We start from the raw sequence: 15,841 nt of genomic DNA, 5'->3' as shown, positions 1-15,841 counted from the left end.
ACTCACATTGACGCCCACGCCATGAGATGCCACTTCATTTGTTTGAAACGTTGTTGAGTGCCATTATGGGCTGCAGGGCCGTAGCAAGGAGAGGGGGACCTATAGTCCCCCACCCCGAAATTCGTATGAACGATAGTGTGCTTGGTTGAGTGTCATTATGGTCTGCAGGGCCTTAGCAAAAAGGAGGAGGGGACCTATAGCCCCTCACCTCGAAATTCGTATGGACGGGGGTGTTCGTGGTTCAGTGCAATTATGGGCTGCGGGGCCGTAGCAAGTGGGGGGGGGGACCTATATCCCCCCCCCGAAATCCGTACAGACAGGGGTGTTCGTGGTTGAGTGCCATTACAGGCTGCGGGGTCGTAGCAAGGGGGACCTATTGCCCCCCCCCCCCCGAAATTCGTATCGACGAGGGTGTTCGTGGTTGAGTGTCATTATGGGCTGCAGGGCCATATCAAAGGAGGGGAACTATATCCCCCTCCGCTCCCTGAAATTCGTATGGACAAATAATAAAAATATAGGTGCTCTTCACGACTGCGCCTCCCTTCCCCCCTCCCCGAAAAATTTCCCTGGCTATGGGCCTGAAGGACTGTGTATCCGATGGCAGAAAGAAAGGTTGGGGTGTGTGTGTCACCCCTGGCTACGCCAATGATGACGCGCTGTTTAATAGGAGTATCACATGACGCACTTCCTTTCGCAACCGAAAGAACATCGTAAGACGCCGGTATAAGATAAACCGCGGGATGTGTTTCGTGAGGTTTCATTGCTTGAAATACCATGATAAACCTTGACATTCGCAATGGTGGTTCAGATAATTAAACTATTTGAAGGCCGTGTGCAATGTAAGTCGACACCTTCGAAGTTTTTTATATAACATCCTCGTTTAGGAAGATGGAAGGTGTTCGTGTGACGTAAAGGTTTGTCGCGCGCGCGCATATCGATACTCATCTTTCGCATCTACTTTGAAGTCTTGCAATTGTTGAAAAACGGCGATAGCTTTCAGTCTCACTGCGATTGATTAAGATTGGTCTACTGCCACGTTACTGGTAAAGGGCATAATATATTTCGTTGTACGGCACTTTTCTGAGGGTGTCTTGCATGCGTGCGTGCCCAGGTTATGGATATTGTGCGAAGAACTTGGAAGCAGCTTCAGCCAACGTTTCGCTTGAGCGTTGGCTTCACGAGTAGAACATGCTAGCATAACCGGGGCCACGTGCGCGTTGTCTTCAGCCACGCCGAAAGAAAAATGTGCGCGTAAGATGTGCCATTTAAGCTATCCTAGAATGCCTACACGATGTGCTGTTGGTAAGGGCCCAGTACACTATAATTCTTCCTGTCACTACTTGGTGATGTACTTACTTCTCATCCGAAAAGTGCCCCGTGCACTTGCGTTGCTGCCAACTTTGTAATGGGCGGGTAGCTTTAAACCACCCACTCGTTGCACAATTCGCTTGGTTTGACACCTGGTGCGATTCTAGGATTTTACCATGCAATGTGACATGGGTTACTGAGGAGACTCAATTGACTACATGACACTCAGTTTTGTAGCGTTAGCTACACTGGCCTCGCTGAGCCAATTTCGCGTGGCACTGGTCTGCGCATGCGCAATGATACTCCGCCGCCGCCGCGCGTGGCTTGCCGCCGGTGTGCGCGCAATTCGATGCGCTGCGCAGACGATCAGTGGTGTCACGCACCGGAGCCGGCACCTCCCTCGCACTCGGCCGCGGCCGCGCGCGACTCGCCGCCGCCGGTGTGCGCTTTCCAGAGGAGTGCCGTCATAGCCTTGGTAGACATATGGACGCCGACGCGCGTGCCTTCCCTGTGCAGTCGCCATCTGACACTGTGCTGGAGCCGCTTGATAGCGCCTCTGACTGGCGTTTGCCACTGTAGTATGGCCATGAAGAAGCAGAGTGCAAATGCTGCTCAACGGTGCAGTAGAGCAGAGAAGCTTAACTCATCGGATCCCGAAGTAGTTTCCCTGCAAAATAAATATACATGTGCCACATAATACGTATACCGTGTGTGTGTCATTGGAACAGCTGTAAGCATGATATATGGAAAGCTAAGAATAGTCAGCTGAACCTTTGCTAACGCTACGTATATCCTGGCATAGCTGAGCTAAGCCACTGCCATTTTTTTAAAGCACTTTCAAGCAATAACACGACGCAGACGGCCTGGGTTCGATTCTCACTTCAAAACGAAGCGTTTTACTTTTTATTTTATTTGAGTATTTCTCGATTTTTTCGGTCACGGTGAAGGTGATGATTTTTAGCTCACAACCAACGACACCACTGTCGGAATTTCTGCGAAATGATCTCTGTAACACTGTCATGATGAAAACTTAATGCAGCAGTTCAATTCCACTAGGTTTTGATTGTGAGGCCTCGACTCGTATACACAGACATCGTACTGAAATTGTCGGGCCGTCGAATATGATTTCTAGCATCATCAAATGTGTGTACAGCTATCCCGCCTTGATCATTTAACATGCAAGAGAAGCCCACGAGACTTTTTTTTCAACACTCGATGAAACTGAATCACATAGACGACTGCACATAAGCGAAGTCATGACGCAAATTTTCAAGTTAAAATCTGAACCCTACTGATCGTGCACACTCTATATAGTTTGTATATGCTACGTGCGCTCTCTGCAGGCAATCTTCCTTCTAAAGCTGGACATGAGCCAAGTCGAGGATACATTCAACTTGACCGCTGAAGCTACTTCGACCAGCGAGGAAGCAACGCCGAATGACAACAAGGTTGTGATCGCGTTGCCCTTCATACACAAGGCAGACATCTCCATGCTGGGGTGAGTATAGGCCGGCGAGCTTAATTAATGAAGCTCTGGTTGCCTAATTTAGGCTGATGAAGCTATTCCAATATGAGACTGTCAGTGAAGCTGCTGGTATACGATGTCTTCAAGACGTCCTGCACTTGACGTCCTCAAGACATGTAATTCAATGTATTTAGAAGACGCTTAATATGGAATACGGGCTCTGTTAACAAATATGAAGGCATTGCACCCGTGACATGCGCCGTTTCCGGGTCGTGTGTCATGACTCCTGTGAACTTTCACTGCACTTGAAGCTGATTAGTTAGTGCTAGCATCTTGCCGGCTCATTTTACATTATTTAACCAGTTCTGCACCTAAATTTATTCCAATGCGTTTCGGTGTTTCATACAACTAAGGCACTTGGGGTAAACAAAATCAAGAACATTACATCTCTACGTTAGTGTGGGAATGGATACTGATTCGTATATCAAGACTAGTACTCTCTAGTCATTCATACTAGTTGAATGCACTCTGAACACTAGGTGGCTGGCAGTTAAGACATGTAGCCTAGATGATTAAAGTGTTAATTAACTGATTACAATAACTAAAGGCGATGTTTATGCTGTGAACTTTGTTGTTCAACAAAAAAGATTAGGGGTTCTCCCACAGAAATATGCTGTCAGAAAACAGCTTGAAAGGAATGCAGGAACCATAACAGTAGCAGTGATGAACAGTCACAGGAAAAAAAAAGAAAATAGGACTTGCATAATTCGGTAATTGAAATCGCAGAAATTCTGCGCTAAGCAAAAAAAAAAGAAAAGATACAGCAAGAGCACGTGTACAGCAAGGTGCACATTACAGCAAAATGCACATTAAGCAGAAGCAGACGTGTAAAGTGGCACATTCATTGAACGTAAAGGTCTTTTCGTGATATACAAAAATAGAACAGTGCAAAGGGCACTGTGCAGTGACATAAGTGAGGCCATGTTGTAACTGTTTTATACCCATTTAATTGAAAATTAAAAATTACACGCTGTAAAAATATAAAAAAGGTATTACAATTGCCGATTTGAAATTTCTACATGTTATTGCAAAAAAAACCTTGATACATGTGTGAGTATGTGTTGACATGTTTAGCATAAATTAGATATACCTTTCCATTGTTTTGCCCTTAATTGCAAAGGAAGAAGTCGTGTGGCTTAAAACACTGGCTGTAAACTGTACCATTATGTTACCATATGAAAAAAGTAGATAATTGGTCCCTGTTGTGTATTATTACCTTAGTTAATAATTGATCCTTCTGGTGGGACCTTAATTTAGTTCTCGATAACTTTGAGCAATATTCAAGCGCATTGCATCTTTGCAGGAAAGCCAAGCCAGAAGTGGTCACTTTCAATGCAGCAACAAAGAACATTGAACTTGAACATGGATTTGTCGTAAGTATCTGTTCGCTCATTCTGAGTACGACTTGAGGGTGTCAAATTTAGCATTGTAAACTTCTTGCTCAAGTACCAGTAAAATGCAGAAATGTACTTATTCAGATTGTGCCTATATGAATTTGGTTATCTTAAAAAGGAATCTTCAGCAACAGCAGATAGTTTTGACATAGCTACTCGGTTTCATTGAGTCTAAGAAAAGTTCCTCAGTGTAATGCACCAAATTTAAAGAACTATAACATAGCAGTAGCGGTAGAGTCCTATGCATTCTAGACCATTTAAAGGACAATAACCTGGCGTGCAACGTACTCTCAAATTATTTTTTGCGTGTGTGTGTGTGAGACTTTTAGATGCTATATAATAGAAAACACTTTGCAAATCGCACTGTCAGCATTTGATGTGGAGGCAAGGAATTGTCAAAGTTCTTGAATTGTTTCAGAACCCTACCATTTGTAAAAATTTAGCATACACTCCTCTGATTAGGGTCAATAGTTTGAGTCAATTTTCTATTACACACTGGGGACTATCGTTAAGTTAGTTTGAAATTTGCTGAAGTCGATTTTCCAGTATTTCATATTTAAGAAAAGTAAAGAAAGAAACAGTAAAAATCTAAGAAAGCATGAAAGTAGGAAAATAAAGAAAAAATGTAAGAAAGTGCGAAAGAAAGAAGGTAAAAAAGTGAGAAAGAAAGTAGAAAAGGAATATAGAAGTAAAAAAATATAGAAGTAGGAAGTAAAAAAGTAAGTAAAAAGTAAGAAAAAAAGAAAAGTAACAAAGAAAGTGCGAAAGCAAGAAAGTAAGATTAAGAAAGGAAAGAAAGAAATAAGAGTAAGAAAGAAAGTGAGAAAGTAAAAAAGAATGTGGGACTGTAATAAGAGTAGGAAATTAACCAAGTTAGTGAGAAAAAAAGAAAAAATCGCACAGGAACCTCGTCGATTCTTGTGTTTTCTCTCGCCATATTGTGTCCTCTTTTATTTTGCAGCTCGCCAAGCTGTACGCCAGTCCAATACAGCAAGTTCAGCTGTCCGTCCGTGTGCCCTACGTTTTCAGCGAGACAGAGAAACCAATCGCCTATGTCCGGCAAATTAGGGTATTTCAAACTATCATATATGCCATAAATTTTTGGATATACACATAAAGAATCCGTCTAGATTTCCTACAGATATATCGTGTTTTGGAGGTAGCTATTGCACTGCAAAATAATATATTCCTGTTCACATAATGTGACTACAAAACTTGATCTAAAAGATTTCAACAGCGTCAATCTATGTTAATGAAAGGCATAAAAAAAGTTCTAAAAGTATTGAAAAAAAAAGCACTTACTATGTCACTTTCTGTGATGCATTGCGATGAGCAGTATGTTAAGCAGAAAAAGCGTTATGCAGGAAAAAAACTTTGGTTCCAACGTTTCCCTTCGTTTTTAACGCAGTTATGAAACTTAATTTTGCTCAACTTGTTTGTCATTTTGTGTGACTTTTATTGTTCTCCAGTTATATTTCAGCATCTGACAAGGCTGCCTATTTGAAAGTTGCAGCCGTCTCGAAATGGTTCCGTTACAGTCCAATGAGATTGAATTGTATGATTCAGTGCAACTTTGTACGTTTCCCAGGCCTTTAGGACGACGTATTACAAGCTTGAAATCGTAGAAACTTACCACGCACTTTTTTATTTTACTGCAACACATGTGCTTAGTAAGCTAGAAAGAACCAGAGAAACAAACGTCATTGGAGCATACGCGACACCTTATCTGCATTCATTGGCATCCGGAGGGGGCGGGGGGAGAAATTGCGCCCCCCCCCCTGGAATTTTGATGATACTTTTTTATGGTGTATTTATAAGTTACACAGCTCGATTAACACACTGAGGTCGTGCATAGTCATGTTAAATGATTACACATTATTGGCTGAGCATGCCGGTTGTGACACGGCAGTGAACGAAATCTTACCTGTGCTTGATGACATCTCCCCTACCCCCACCCTTGCGGATGTACCCTCCTGCAAAACTTTTTTGCGGACGTCCTTGTCTGCATTTAAAACTTCTCATAGCGTCCCGAATTTTCAATGTTCGTTTCGTTAAGGGCTAGTTAACTTGTACAATCATATATCGTTGCCTCATCATTTCAATCTGCGTTTCGCGCTACAGTGTGCAGTATACTACCGGGATTTAACTTCTTTCCTTTACCTTCCCGAGGCTATTGATCTCTTTTAAGCAGCATTCTACCACAGCCGACAAGACACAGTTTGTATAACCACTCTTATTTAAGTGCTCTATCGGGAAGCTCATGCTTTCGCCTGTTCTGTGCTGACACGATTGTTCAGTAGCCTGAAACATGGACAATTTTGCAATGCCTCTTTTTGTAGGTTTCGTGTGATTAGACTCAAATGGCAAGATAGGTTTACCACTCCTTGTCTTGTACATCCACGGCACATGAACATGTTTCATGGACAACTGGCTGCAGTTCCTAGATTTGGAAATCAGTGCTCGGTTAGAGCACATGTAATGAGGGTGCCCCCCACCCCCCCTTGCTTTGAAAAATGCGCTGAGAACTGCACTGGTCATATCCTCGCCGTTTGGGAAATGGACCGCATTGGTCAGGTACGATCCACCTTACAGAACGTGGGACACTACAGGGCTCCGTTCTTTCCCCTACATTATTTAATATCACACTGGCAGGGCTTCCCCGCTTGCTCGACCAGATCCCCGATGTCGCCCACGCTATTTATGCGGATGACATCACCATATGGTCGACACGGGGCTCTGATGGAGCCATCCAGGATCGACTGCAAAAAGCAGTGGATACTGTCGTTGAGTACGCTAAAAGAGGAGGCTTGCAATGTGCTCCTCAAAAATCGGAGCTCATCGTCATTCGCTCCCGAAGCAGTAGCCCTCCTCCCCCAATTATTGTGCACATGAATGGCATACCCATACCTCATGTCCCTCGTGCCACATCCTTGGACTACGTCTTCAAGCGGATGGCAAAGCTAACTACACCGTTGGTCTTTTATCTCGACAAGCTGACCAAATACTGTCCATGGTCCAGCGGGTTTTAAATCGGCGCTCAGAGCTTAAAGAAGACCTGCTGCGCTTGGTGGAGGCCTGCGTGATCAGCCGGCTGACATATCACTTGCCCTTCCAGCGGTTGACTCAATCGCAACAACTACGCATAGACGCCATGATCCGCAAAGCGACAAACTTTGGCCCACGGCGTTCCGAACTACACTTCCACGCGTCTTCTTCTTAAGTTGGAGACACACAACACACTAAGCGAGCTGCTCTAGGCAGATTGGGTCAGTCAGCGCCAACGCCTCCTACTCACCCCTACTGGCCGCAATCTACTGGCCGCAATCTCCTCTCGCGCCTCGGATATCCCATCCCACCACTTGAGATTGAAACCCGCCCCACGCCCTTATCGCCTGCGATACGTAAAATACTAACTGTTCATCCCTTACCACGTAACATGCACCCCCAGCATGACAAGGGCCGGCGCAAATCCCGCGTACGATACCTCAGCCGTATGCTCGAAGACATCCCGAAATCGCATACTCTTTGCACGGACACAGCCCGAACTCGCGAAGGTTACACTTCGGTAGTGTTAGATGGCACCGATTCCCAGCAGGACTCGGTTGCAATGCGTGGGACACATGCCGCTCATGGCGAAATTCTTGGAGTCGTTGTAGCGATACGATACGCTATCCGTGTTCACAGTGAGATCTACATATTGACAGACTCGCAACAGGCATGTCGGGCCATCCTATCAGGACATGGCATCCCAAAAGCGGCCCACCAAATTCTCAATGAAATTCCACTAACTGAGTCAAACAGCACTTTTCGCACCCACTTACTCTGGGCTTCTGGTCATGCCTCTCTGCCGGGCAATGAACGCGCACACGCTGTTGCCCCCGAAAATTCTCTCCGGGTGGCCCGGCAAGGCGAGGCGACCATTTTGGAGTGGGGGGATCCTCTTCTCACTTACAAAGACATTCTTCGTCACTACAGGAACATTCGTCACACTCGGAGCGCCCCACCGCCATCTTTCTCGCGAAAGGAGGCAGTATCGTTACGCCAGCTAGAGACTAAAACATTTCCCAATCTAGTATCACTTCATAAATTCTATCCCCAGTGATATGCAGACCGTTGCCCCGGCTGTGGAAACTCGCCCACTACCTTTCATGTCTCGATCGAGTGCACTGCGAACATCTTTCCTTCCTTACCTGCTTTCCTTCACCCTTTACGTAATGAGGAGCTGTGGGATGATGCTCTCCGCGATGAACCTCCCGAGGTCCTCCGAGCTCTGATACAGCGGGCCCGGCTTGTCGCTGGAGTCGTTTTAGGGACCCCGGACTAGGGGTTCCTCCCACTCCCTCCTTCTCCATGCTTTTGTGAATAAAGACGTTCCTTCCTCTCTCTCTCACCACAGAGAGAGAGAGAGAGGACACGGCGAAACGGCGAAAATATGGTCAATGCAGTTCTCGCTATGAAAAGTTATAACGACGTGAGAAAGCAAGCCCCGCCGCGGTGGTCTAGTGGCTAAGGTACTCGGCTGCTGACCCGCAGGGCGCGGGTTCGAATCCCGGCTGCGGCGGCTGCATTTCCGATGGAGGCGGAAATGTTGTAGGCCCGTGTGCTCAGATTTGGGTGCACGTTAAAGAACCCCAGGTGGTCTAAATTTCCGGAGCCCTCCACTACGGCGTCTCTCATAATCATATAGTGGTTTTGGGACGTTAAACCCCACATATCAATCAATCAATCGTGAGAAAGCAAGCACACATTTGAAAGAGTGCCGTAATGTTGAAGAAGACGCATTAGATAGACGCATTGTAACATATATGCAATTGCTCAAGTTGATCTCTCTTGGCGGGCAGGTGTTGCAGGGCGATTCATTCGTTCCTGGTAGTTGCCGCAACATGGAGGGAGTGGTCAAGAGCATCGACGGCCAAGACCAGGCTGGACGGAACAGCGAGGACGATTCGCGGACCGACGTGCTCGCCTCGCGAAATGGCAGCCTGGGTGGCCGGGTCCAGCGGTCGGTGCCCGAGCACGAATCACCGCGCTCCGAGAAACTCACCGCTCTTCTCTACCAGAATGTTCCACCTCTGGTGAGGAGCGTACATACTATATTACGCATGAATTTCAGTGCCGCCTTCAAGGGCCGTTAAAACTGCCATTTTGTATTTTTGAGAACTAAGCAAACAGTGATACATCGCACGTGTACACACGGAAAGGGCTGGGTTGTTGCATTCGACGTTTCTTGGCGTTCATGTTGTGATATGCTAAAATTAAAAAAAAACGTTCTTCTAACTGTCCTCGGTAGAGGCACACATATACCTTATGTAAAATTGTCAATATTGCAGCTCAGCGCGAACAAAATGGACCTACTGGCCTGTATGCATCATTTAGATTGCAGACTACATACATTGTAGTTGAGAGCCAGCTAACCTCTCATTGGGGAACGATAAGCGAGTGTCGATAAGCAGTCATGCTGCAGAAAACCCTTGCCACGCACGACACGAAATAATAGATTAATGTTTGATAAGACCGAAGGAAACAGTGTCGTCATTGAGGTCGTTTCGGAAGTTAAAGGTAGATGCGCTGTTTGGCGCGTCGGTTTTGGTTTCACTCGCTAAATTAGCCCGATTTTCTTGCTCCACCCTGATTACCGGTGGCCGCCTTTCAGAAGTTTTAAAATGACTATAGACTATTCGCACGAAGGACCTGAATTCACCCATTGTACATGATTGCTTATTTCTAGAGGTTAAAAAGTTAATGGAATGAATTTTTATAGTCACTGCCGTAATTAATGTCTGTAGGCATCTGAAGATGCCTTCTGCCACAGTAAAGGGAACGCCGCAGGTTGCACGCAAATACCTCCTTTCCGTAAATTTTCAATAATCTTTGACGCATTTTTTGAAACGCCCTGTGAACCGCCCACCATGATTAAGCGTTGAATTTCTCTCTTTACAGAACTGCAAGACTTCATTGTGTCACGAAGTCAGATGTAACTTCGGGCCGTTTTTGAACAGGCAAAAGATTGCTCAGATCATACTGACGGTCGTCGTCAATATGGAAGAGTTCATAAGACAAGCCGTAAGTACCAGCCTTATATGTTACGTGCCTCGTCTGCAACATATGCAAAATTAAACCGTTCTCTATATCTTGCTAGTGCTTTTCACATTCACTAATAACCAGCTCCTTTCATTTTCCACTTAAAGGGCTCCTGGTACGCCTTCAGCGTTGGTTCGGAAGGTTATTTGAAGATTCTGGACAACACCACCTTCCTGACTGACCCGAACTCCCGCAAGGAGATTCGTGTAAGACGCACTATTTGCTATGCCGTGATTAATATTTTCATTTCCCACGTGTCCGTTGGCGAACGCAATGGCAGCTTACACATCGCACTGCCATACTTTCTGAACAAGGGTGTCTATGCAGGCTAGTTGGTACTCAATTATTGCTATACTTTCATCGTCAGCCGTGTGACATTTAACGGCTATGAATCGATTTGACCTGCAGTTTCTATGCTCACTCAGACATGAACATTTTTATTATTTACTTTATTTACATCTTTATCGATTTCTCGGTCCCGGACAAGATGATAATTTTTCGGTGACGACCATCGATGCCGGAATTTCAGCGAAACGAGCTCTTTGACGCTATGGCGTAAAAAAAAAAAAAGGAGTACGTATCTCTCTCTTTCAAGAGGTTTGAATTGCCATGAGATACACGTTAATGCCCTTTTGGGGGCCGCAAATCTTACAGGGATATAAATCTCCAAAGAAAGCTCTTGTGTCTCTTTAAAGAGAGTCGTGTACGCGATAGTTCCTTTTTTGTTTTGTGAAAGTCATGGTTATACGTTCGCACTCTTGGCTATAGAAACGAGTTTAGGTGCTGCCCAGGGCAGGATCTTTGGCGCGTGAGGCAACATTATCATGGTACAGAAATAAGTCTTGTGCAGAGGCATTCAGGAGCCCCAAGCTCCAACACCAGCTAAAGGCAGTCTAGAGGGTCAAAGAACTGGCGGAACGCCACCCCATCCCCACCCCGGCTAAGGTGTCACCTACATAGCGGCTGCTATGTCCCTCGTGGACACCCCGATGGCTTGAGCGCCTCAGGACATTTTAATAAAGTTCTTGGCTGACTGACTGACTCACACTTTCTTTCTTCTTTTGTTTCAGGTGGCAACTGTCTTCCAGAAGGAAGGTCCTCCACCAGCGCAGAAGGTGGCCACTTGGATCATCGCAGCGAGCGCCTTCTCTGGCCTCATCCTCTTCTCATTGATTATCGCTGGATTAGTTCACGTATGTACTACATTAAATAAATGTAGCAACGTTAATGAGCTCGACGAGAAGCCGCCCAGTTAAATGAATAACTTTCACTACGAAAAACTCACTATTGCGGCTTCATTTAGGAGACTGAAGGAAGACGTGTCTTTCTTTTAAATTACTCGTGTTTGAGTGTGAGACAAAGTAGCTACTTCTGGTTGTTCTTCTGGTTAGTACGTGCGCTAAATAAATGAAAGCGGCAACTTTCCGAGGTTTCTATAGCCGACGTTTCCGAACGGTGATGTAATGCAGTAACACTTGCAAATATGAGGTGAATCTAATATATCCAATTACGGCTTCAGTAAGATGCTTGTTCGGAATGGTTGGTGCTGGATTGAACCGCTACAAAAATTTCAGGGAGAGACAAGAGAATGCGGTTTTGTTACGTGAAGCTCTGAAGGCGCGTGCTTACCTATATATTTCACGCGTTTTTTTTTTTGTAAATTCAGTTGGAAGTTTAGTGCTTGGGTGTTCGCATTCTCTTGTCTCTTGTCCCTGAAGTTCGCGCTACTCATGACATCAGACGAGGAAATCGCGGCAGCCTCGTGATAAATAGCTTCGGTGCGCTTGCCTGTAATTATGGTTGCATTCGTGCTCTCAGTGTAATCAGGTGATCAGAGAAGTTACGTGCGCATGTGTATCTATAATACTGTCAGGGCCGACTAAAGCTGAATCACTTCTCGCAAAAAAAGAAAAAAAATTACGCAAATTCCACGTACTTTCAAAATCGATGTTATGCGAAGCATGCGGATGGATAGTGAATGCGTGAATTATAAAGACAGTCTCGGCTGGTGTTTTCTCATCGCCGCCGCCGTCATTCGCCGTATAATGTATGCATATCTACGTATACAACAACTCAAGAAAAAAAAAGATCACAGCATATCCACGGAGTTAATGATGATGAGTGGGGCGAAGCGTTCGTTCGTTCATCCGTGTTTCTGTCCATCCGTCCAAGTGTTGGTCCGTGCGTCCACCCATATATCTGTTCGTGCGTCCGCCCGTCCATTCGTGCGCACGCCCATACGCCCATCCGTCTTTACATCCGTCCGTCCGTCTGTCTGTCTGTCCATGCGTCCAACTGCGTTCGAGAATGCAGACGGCGCACGGGTAACACAGACGAGACGCGAGCCAGTGAAGCCGAGCCCAAGCATCTTCAACGCGCCCTCCACTCTGCTTCGTTCATGCCCCACCAACGATCCGCCACATACTATTCAGGAGACTGAGAGAAGTACTCGTTCTCCGCGTACTCGGGTACCGCCCGCGGAGCAGTCAATCGGAGAGTAGCGGTACACCGCCATCTAGAATACACTCGCTCGACTGCAGTTTGCATGTACTTTTATGAGGCAGTGCTGTCTGTTGTACTGTTCGTGGGATACTACCTTCGTTTTTTTTTTCTCGCCTCTTCTCTCAGTTACGCCACGCGCAGGGCAAGGTTAGACTGAAGCCGCCCGCGCTCGGCACACGCTGTTGCTACTCCGGGTCTTGCGGGTCTCAGTTCGGTAGAGGTCCCCCGTCCTGGGTCCCATCGTCTAACAAGTCAGATGAGACGCTCGTAAAAACGACAATTTATTTACATGGTTAGTAACTGAGCATTCGAAACGAGGTGATTGAGTGATCAAGTATGAGAAGTCAAGAACTGTACAGGAGAACTGCTGAACTGTAGAACTTAAAATATACTAAAAGACTTCCACTTATATAGCGCCGCGTTGCCAACCCTGGGCGCATTGTCCGCGGCTTTAGCCAATACGGCGCTCCATGGTCTAGGTGCTCCACCCACGAAGGAGGAAAAAGACACCACACAATGCATGTGGAGAGGGCACAGTCTACATGATGTCCAAATATGGTCACAAACGCACTGCACCGACGTTTCGCACACGTCACCAAGATTTCGCGCACGTCCGATGATCTTAGATGACCTTGGTTTCCAAGACTCTTCTGGAAGTTGGGTGAGGTTCGAAAAACCGGCTGCCGGTACACGTGTCAAACTTGCCTCACTGCGTTTGGGTAGGACAATGTAGTGGTGCGCCAGCATATTGTCAAAATATGCCACCACATTCAGGCGATCCTATGGAAAAAAGGGGAAGGAGGAGTAGTCAACTAATCCCTCGTCGTCGAGGCGGGCTCCCGCAAGGGCTGCAGCAGATAGTGCATTTTCCTTTCCTTCCACCCCACATTCTATTCCTCCTTGTTTGCTAGAAGGTGCGGCTTAGCTGCGAATATCCGGGGCTCCGCTTCTCCTCGCAAGATGCAGCCACAACCAATTTGGCTTTAACTTTCAGCCCAAACTGCTAATACCACGCTGGTTCGGAGCTTTCCAGATCCTCGGTGACCTCGAAAATGGCCCAGCTGCTTCCTTGTTTGCCTCTAAAGACAGGCATAGAGTCGAGCTCACAATGGCCTTTCTGGGCTCCTGCGTTTTCTTTGCGCGAACCAGTATTGGACCTCTCGTTCATATCTTGCGGACAGGAAATCAACCCGTCTTGACGGCACATTCTCGCTTGGAATGCATCAAAATACTTTCGTTCAGTTCACAAACGCCGAAAGACTTCAATAGGGATTACGATCGTAACAGCACTTATCGCGTCGGCGCACTTACGGTGGTTAGGTGAATGTGCGCGCGCTAATCCTTCGGTGGTGAAATCATGTGCTTTCGGCTTTTACCGGAACGATTGCGTTAGTTGTCGGGCCCACAAAGGCCACTTCACTCGCTGTACAGGCCCCGTTTGTGAACAGAGCGTGCTTTTCATACACAGTGATGTATAGAAACTGGGAAACTTGTTAGCTTGCACTGATCTGTACTTATGATTACATTTCGTGTGTCGTTTTTGTTTAAGCAGCGCGTTGGTCGGTAAACGTTGCTAGTTCGCTCTCGTCCTGTGTCTGTTGTTTTCGTGCATCATGTGTGCGTGAACAGCGCGCTGCACGTTTCGAACTGCTTGTTGTTCTCAGCATAACTTTCCACGTTATTGCTATCGCATTCATTGCTTCGCCTTTGCCGTGACATTGCGGCTTTTTTTTTATTTGCGGCTGTTATGTCTACATATATACATATACGGCACATGGATGTGATGGCGACGGCAAAATCTGCCGAGAATGTCCATATAGTGAAAGAACTGATAGCAGGACCCGTTAGAGTTTCACCTCTCCATTCTCGCCGCGATTCACTCTACGGCAATCATATTTAACACTAACAAACTGCATGCTACACCGCACAACATATGGAACTGCGGCAAAACTGATAGATTATACTGTAGACACTATCGCTTACGCGCGGTGTCTTCGTGCCAGTTGGTTTTGGGATGTTTAACCCAGTATACCATTCGTATCTTCGTGCCATGTTTTAGCTTTTCTGACGATTGCCAAAGCATCATAAGGGGTCCCTTCAAATAAACTCAACAAAAATTGATTCGGCATATCTATAATAAAACCATTTCTCTGTTAATACGTACATGTGAAGCCCATATTTTATTTTTCGCGTCAAACATCGCTTTTTGTCCGCAATGAAATGCTCAAGGTATTCCGTGCACCTTCTCCTCTCGGCAGTTGGGCTTCTTCCGCCGGCGACAGCGAGAAGCACTTGAGAAGCTGCTGCAGGAGGAGAACGACAACGAATGGAACGAGTTCACCGTCACAAAGGCCGACGTGGAAGCCGAGAAGGAGTTCTTCCGCAAGAGCATGATGATGGGTGCTATCGACCTGAAAATGCTCCAAGAACAGCTTGAAGGCAGCAGCGAAGATGTCAAGGAACTCGGTTGAACGACCACTGGAGAAATTGGAACGTCCAAGTCTTCAGTGCTTTCAGCAATGTGACTTAATACTTTGGCGACATTTCAAGTCCAAAGTCGGAAACCTGGACTTCTCGTAGTTTGTTGGTGAAAGTGCCGGGACACCTTGTGTTTCTCTATTAAGAGTGTTATCTGTGAGCCACACTTTAAGAGTGTTATTTGTGACTACACTTTACCTCAGTGGTGTGCTACATGTACAATACGTGGGAGCAAAGTTGTGTAGTTACAACTTTTGTTGTTATTGTTCTGGGATCTTCACGACAGCAAGAAAGGCCATAAAATATTTAGCTTATATGTAGCAGAGTGCTCGACATCTCATGGATATTTTTTTTATCAAGCGCCATATATATGCTAGTTCTTCATCATGTATCAGTCACAGGCACATTGCTGTGCATGAGCCTGCATATAAATGAAGTCTTACGTGGCCCAATACAGCACAAAGTGATTTTTGCTAAGATGCCAAGTGTCGCCTTAAGCTTCCGAGTTCACAATATGCGAAAGTGTGTTCATAAAATGTGTGCCCCAGAAGCT

The 15,841-nt window shown here is 46.0% G+C and overlaps 1 protein-coding gene across 2 annotated transcripts in view; it reads left to right on the top strand.

Annotated features, from left to right (window-relative positions):
- Positions 1 to 15,616, top strand: part of LOC119165020 (integrin alpha-9) — a 60,562-nt gene extending 44,946 nt beyond the window's left edge. For both annotated transcript variants that reach the window (XM_075894624.1, XM_075894621.1), the window contains exons 20-27: positions 2,652 to 2,806; positions 4,137 to 4,206; positions 5,189 to 5,296; positions 9,069 to 9,302; positions 10,168 to 10,290; positions 10,416 to 10,514; positions 11,379 to 11,501; positions 15,069 to 15,616. In XM_075894624.1, coding sequence (XP_075750739.1) covers positions 2,652 to 2,806; positions 4,137 to 4,206; positions 5,189 to 5,296; positions 9,069 to 9,302; positions 10,168 to 10,290; positions 10,416 to 10,514; positions 11,379 to 11,501; positions 15,069 to 15,281 — 1,125 coding nt within the window. In that variant the 3' untranslated portion in view covers positions 15,282 to 15,616. The remainder of the gene's footprint in view (positions 1 to 2,651; positions 2,807 to 4,136; positions 4,207 to 5,188; positions 5,297 to 9,068; positions 9,303 to 10,167; positions 10,291 to 10,415; positions 10,515 to 11,378; positions 11,502 to 15,068) is intronic.
- The last annotated feature ends 225 nt before the right edge of the window (positions 15,617 to 15,841 follow it).

This window comes from Rhipicephalus microplus, chromosome 1 (genome assembly GCF_043290135.1).
Source record: "Rhipicephalus microplus isolate Deutch F79 chromosome 1, USDA_Rmic, whole genome shotgun sequence".
Lineage (NCBI taxonomy): Eukaryota > Metazoa > Arthropoda > Arachnida > Ixodida > Ixodidae > Rhipicephalus > Rhipicephalus microplus.
This window is presented reverse-complemented; position numbering and strand designations above follow the sequence as displayed.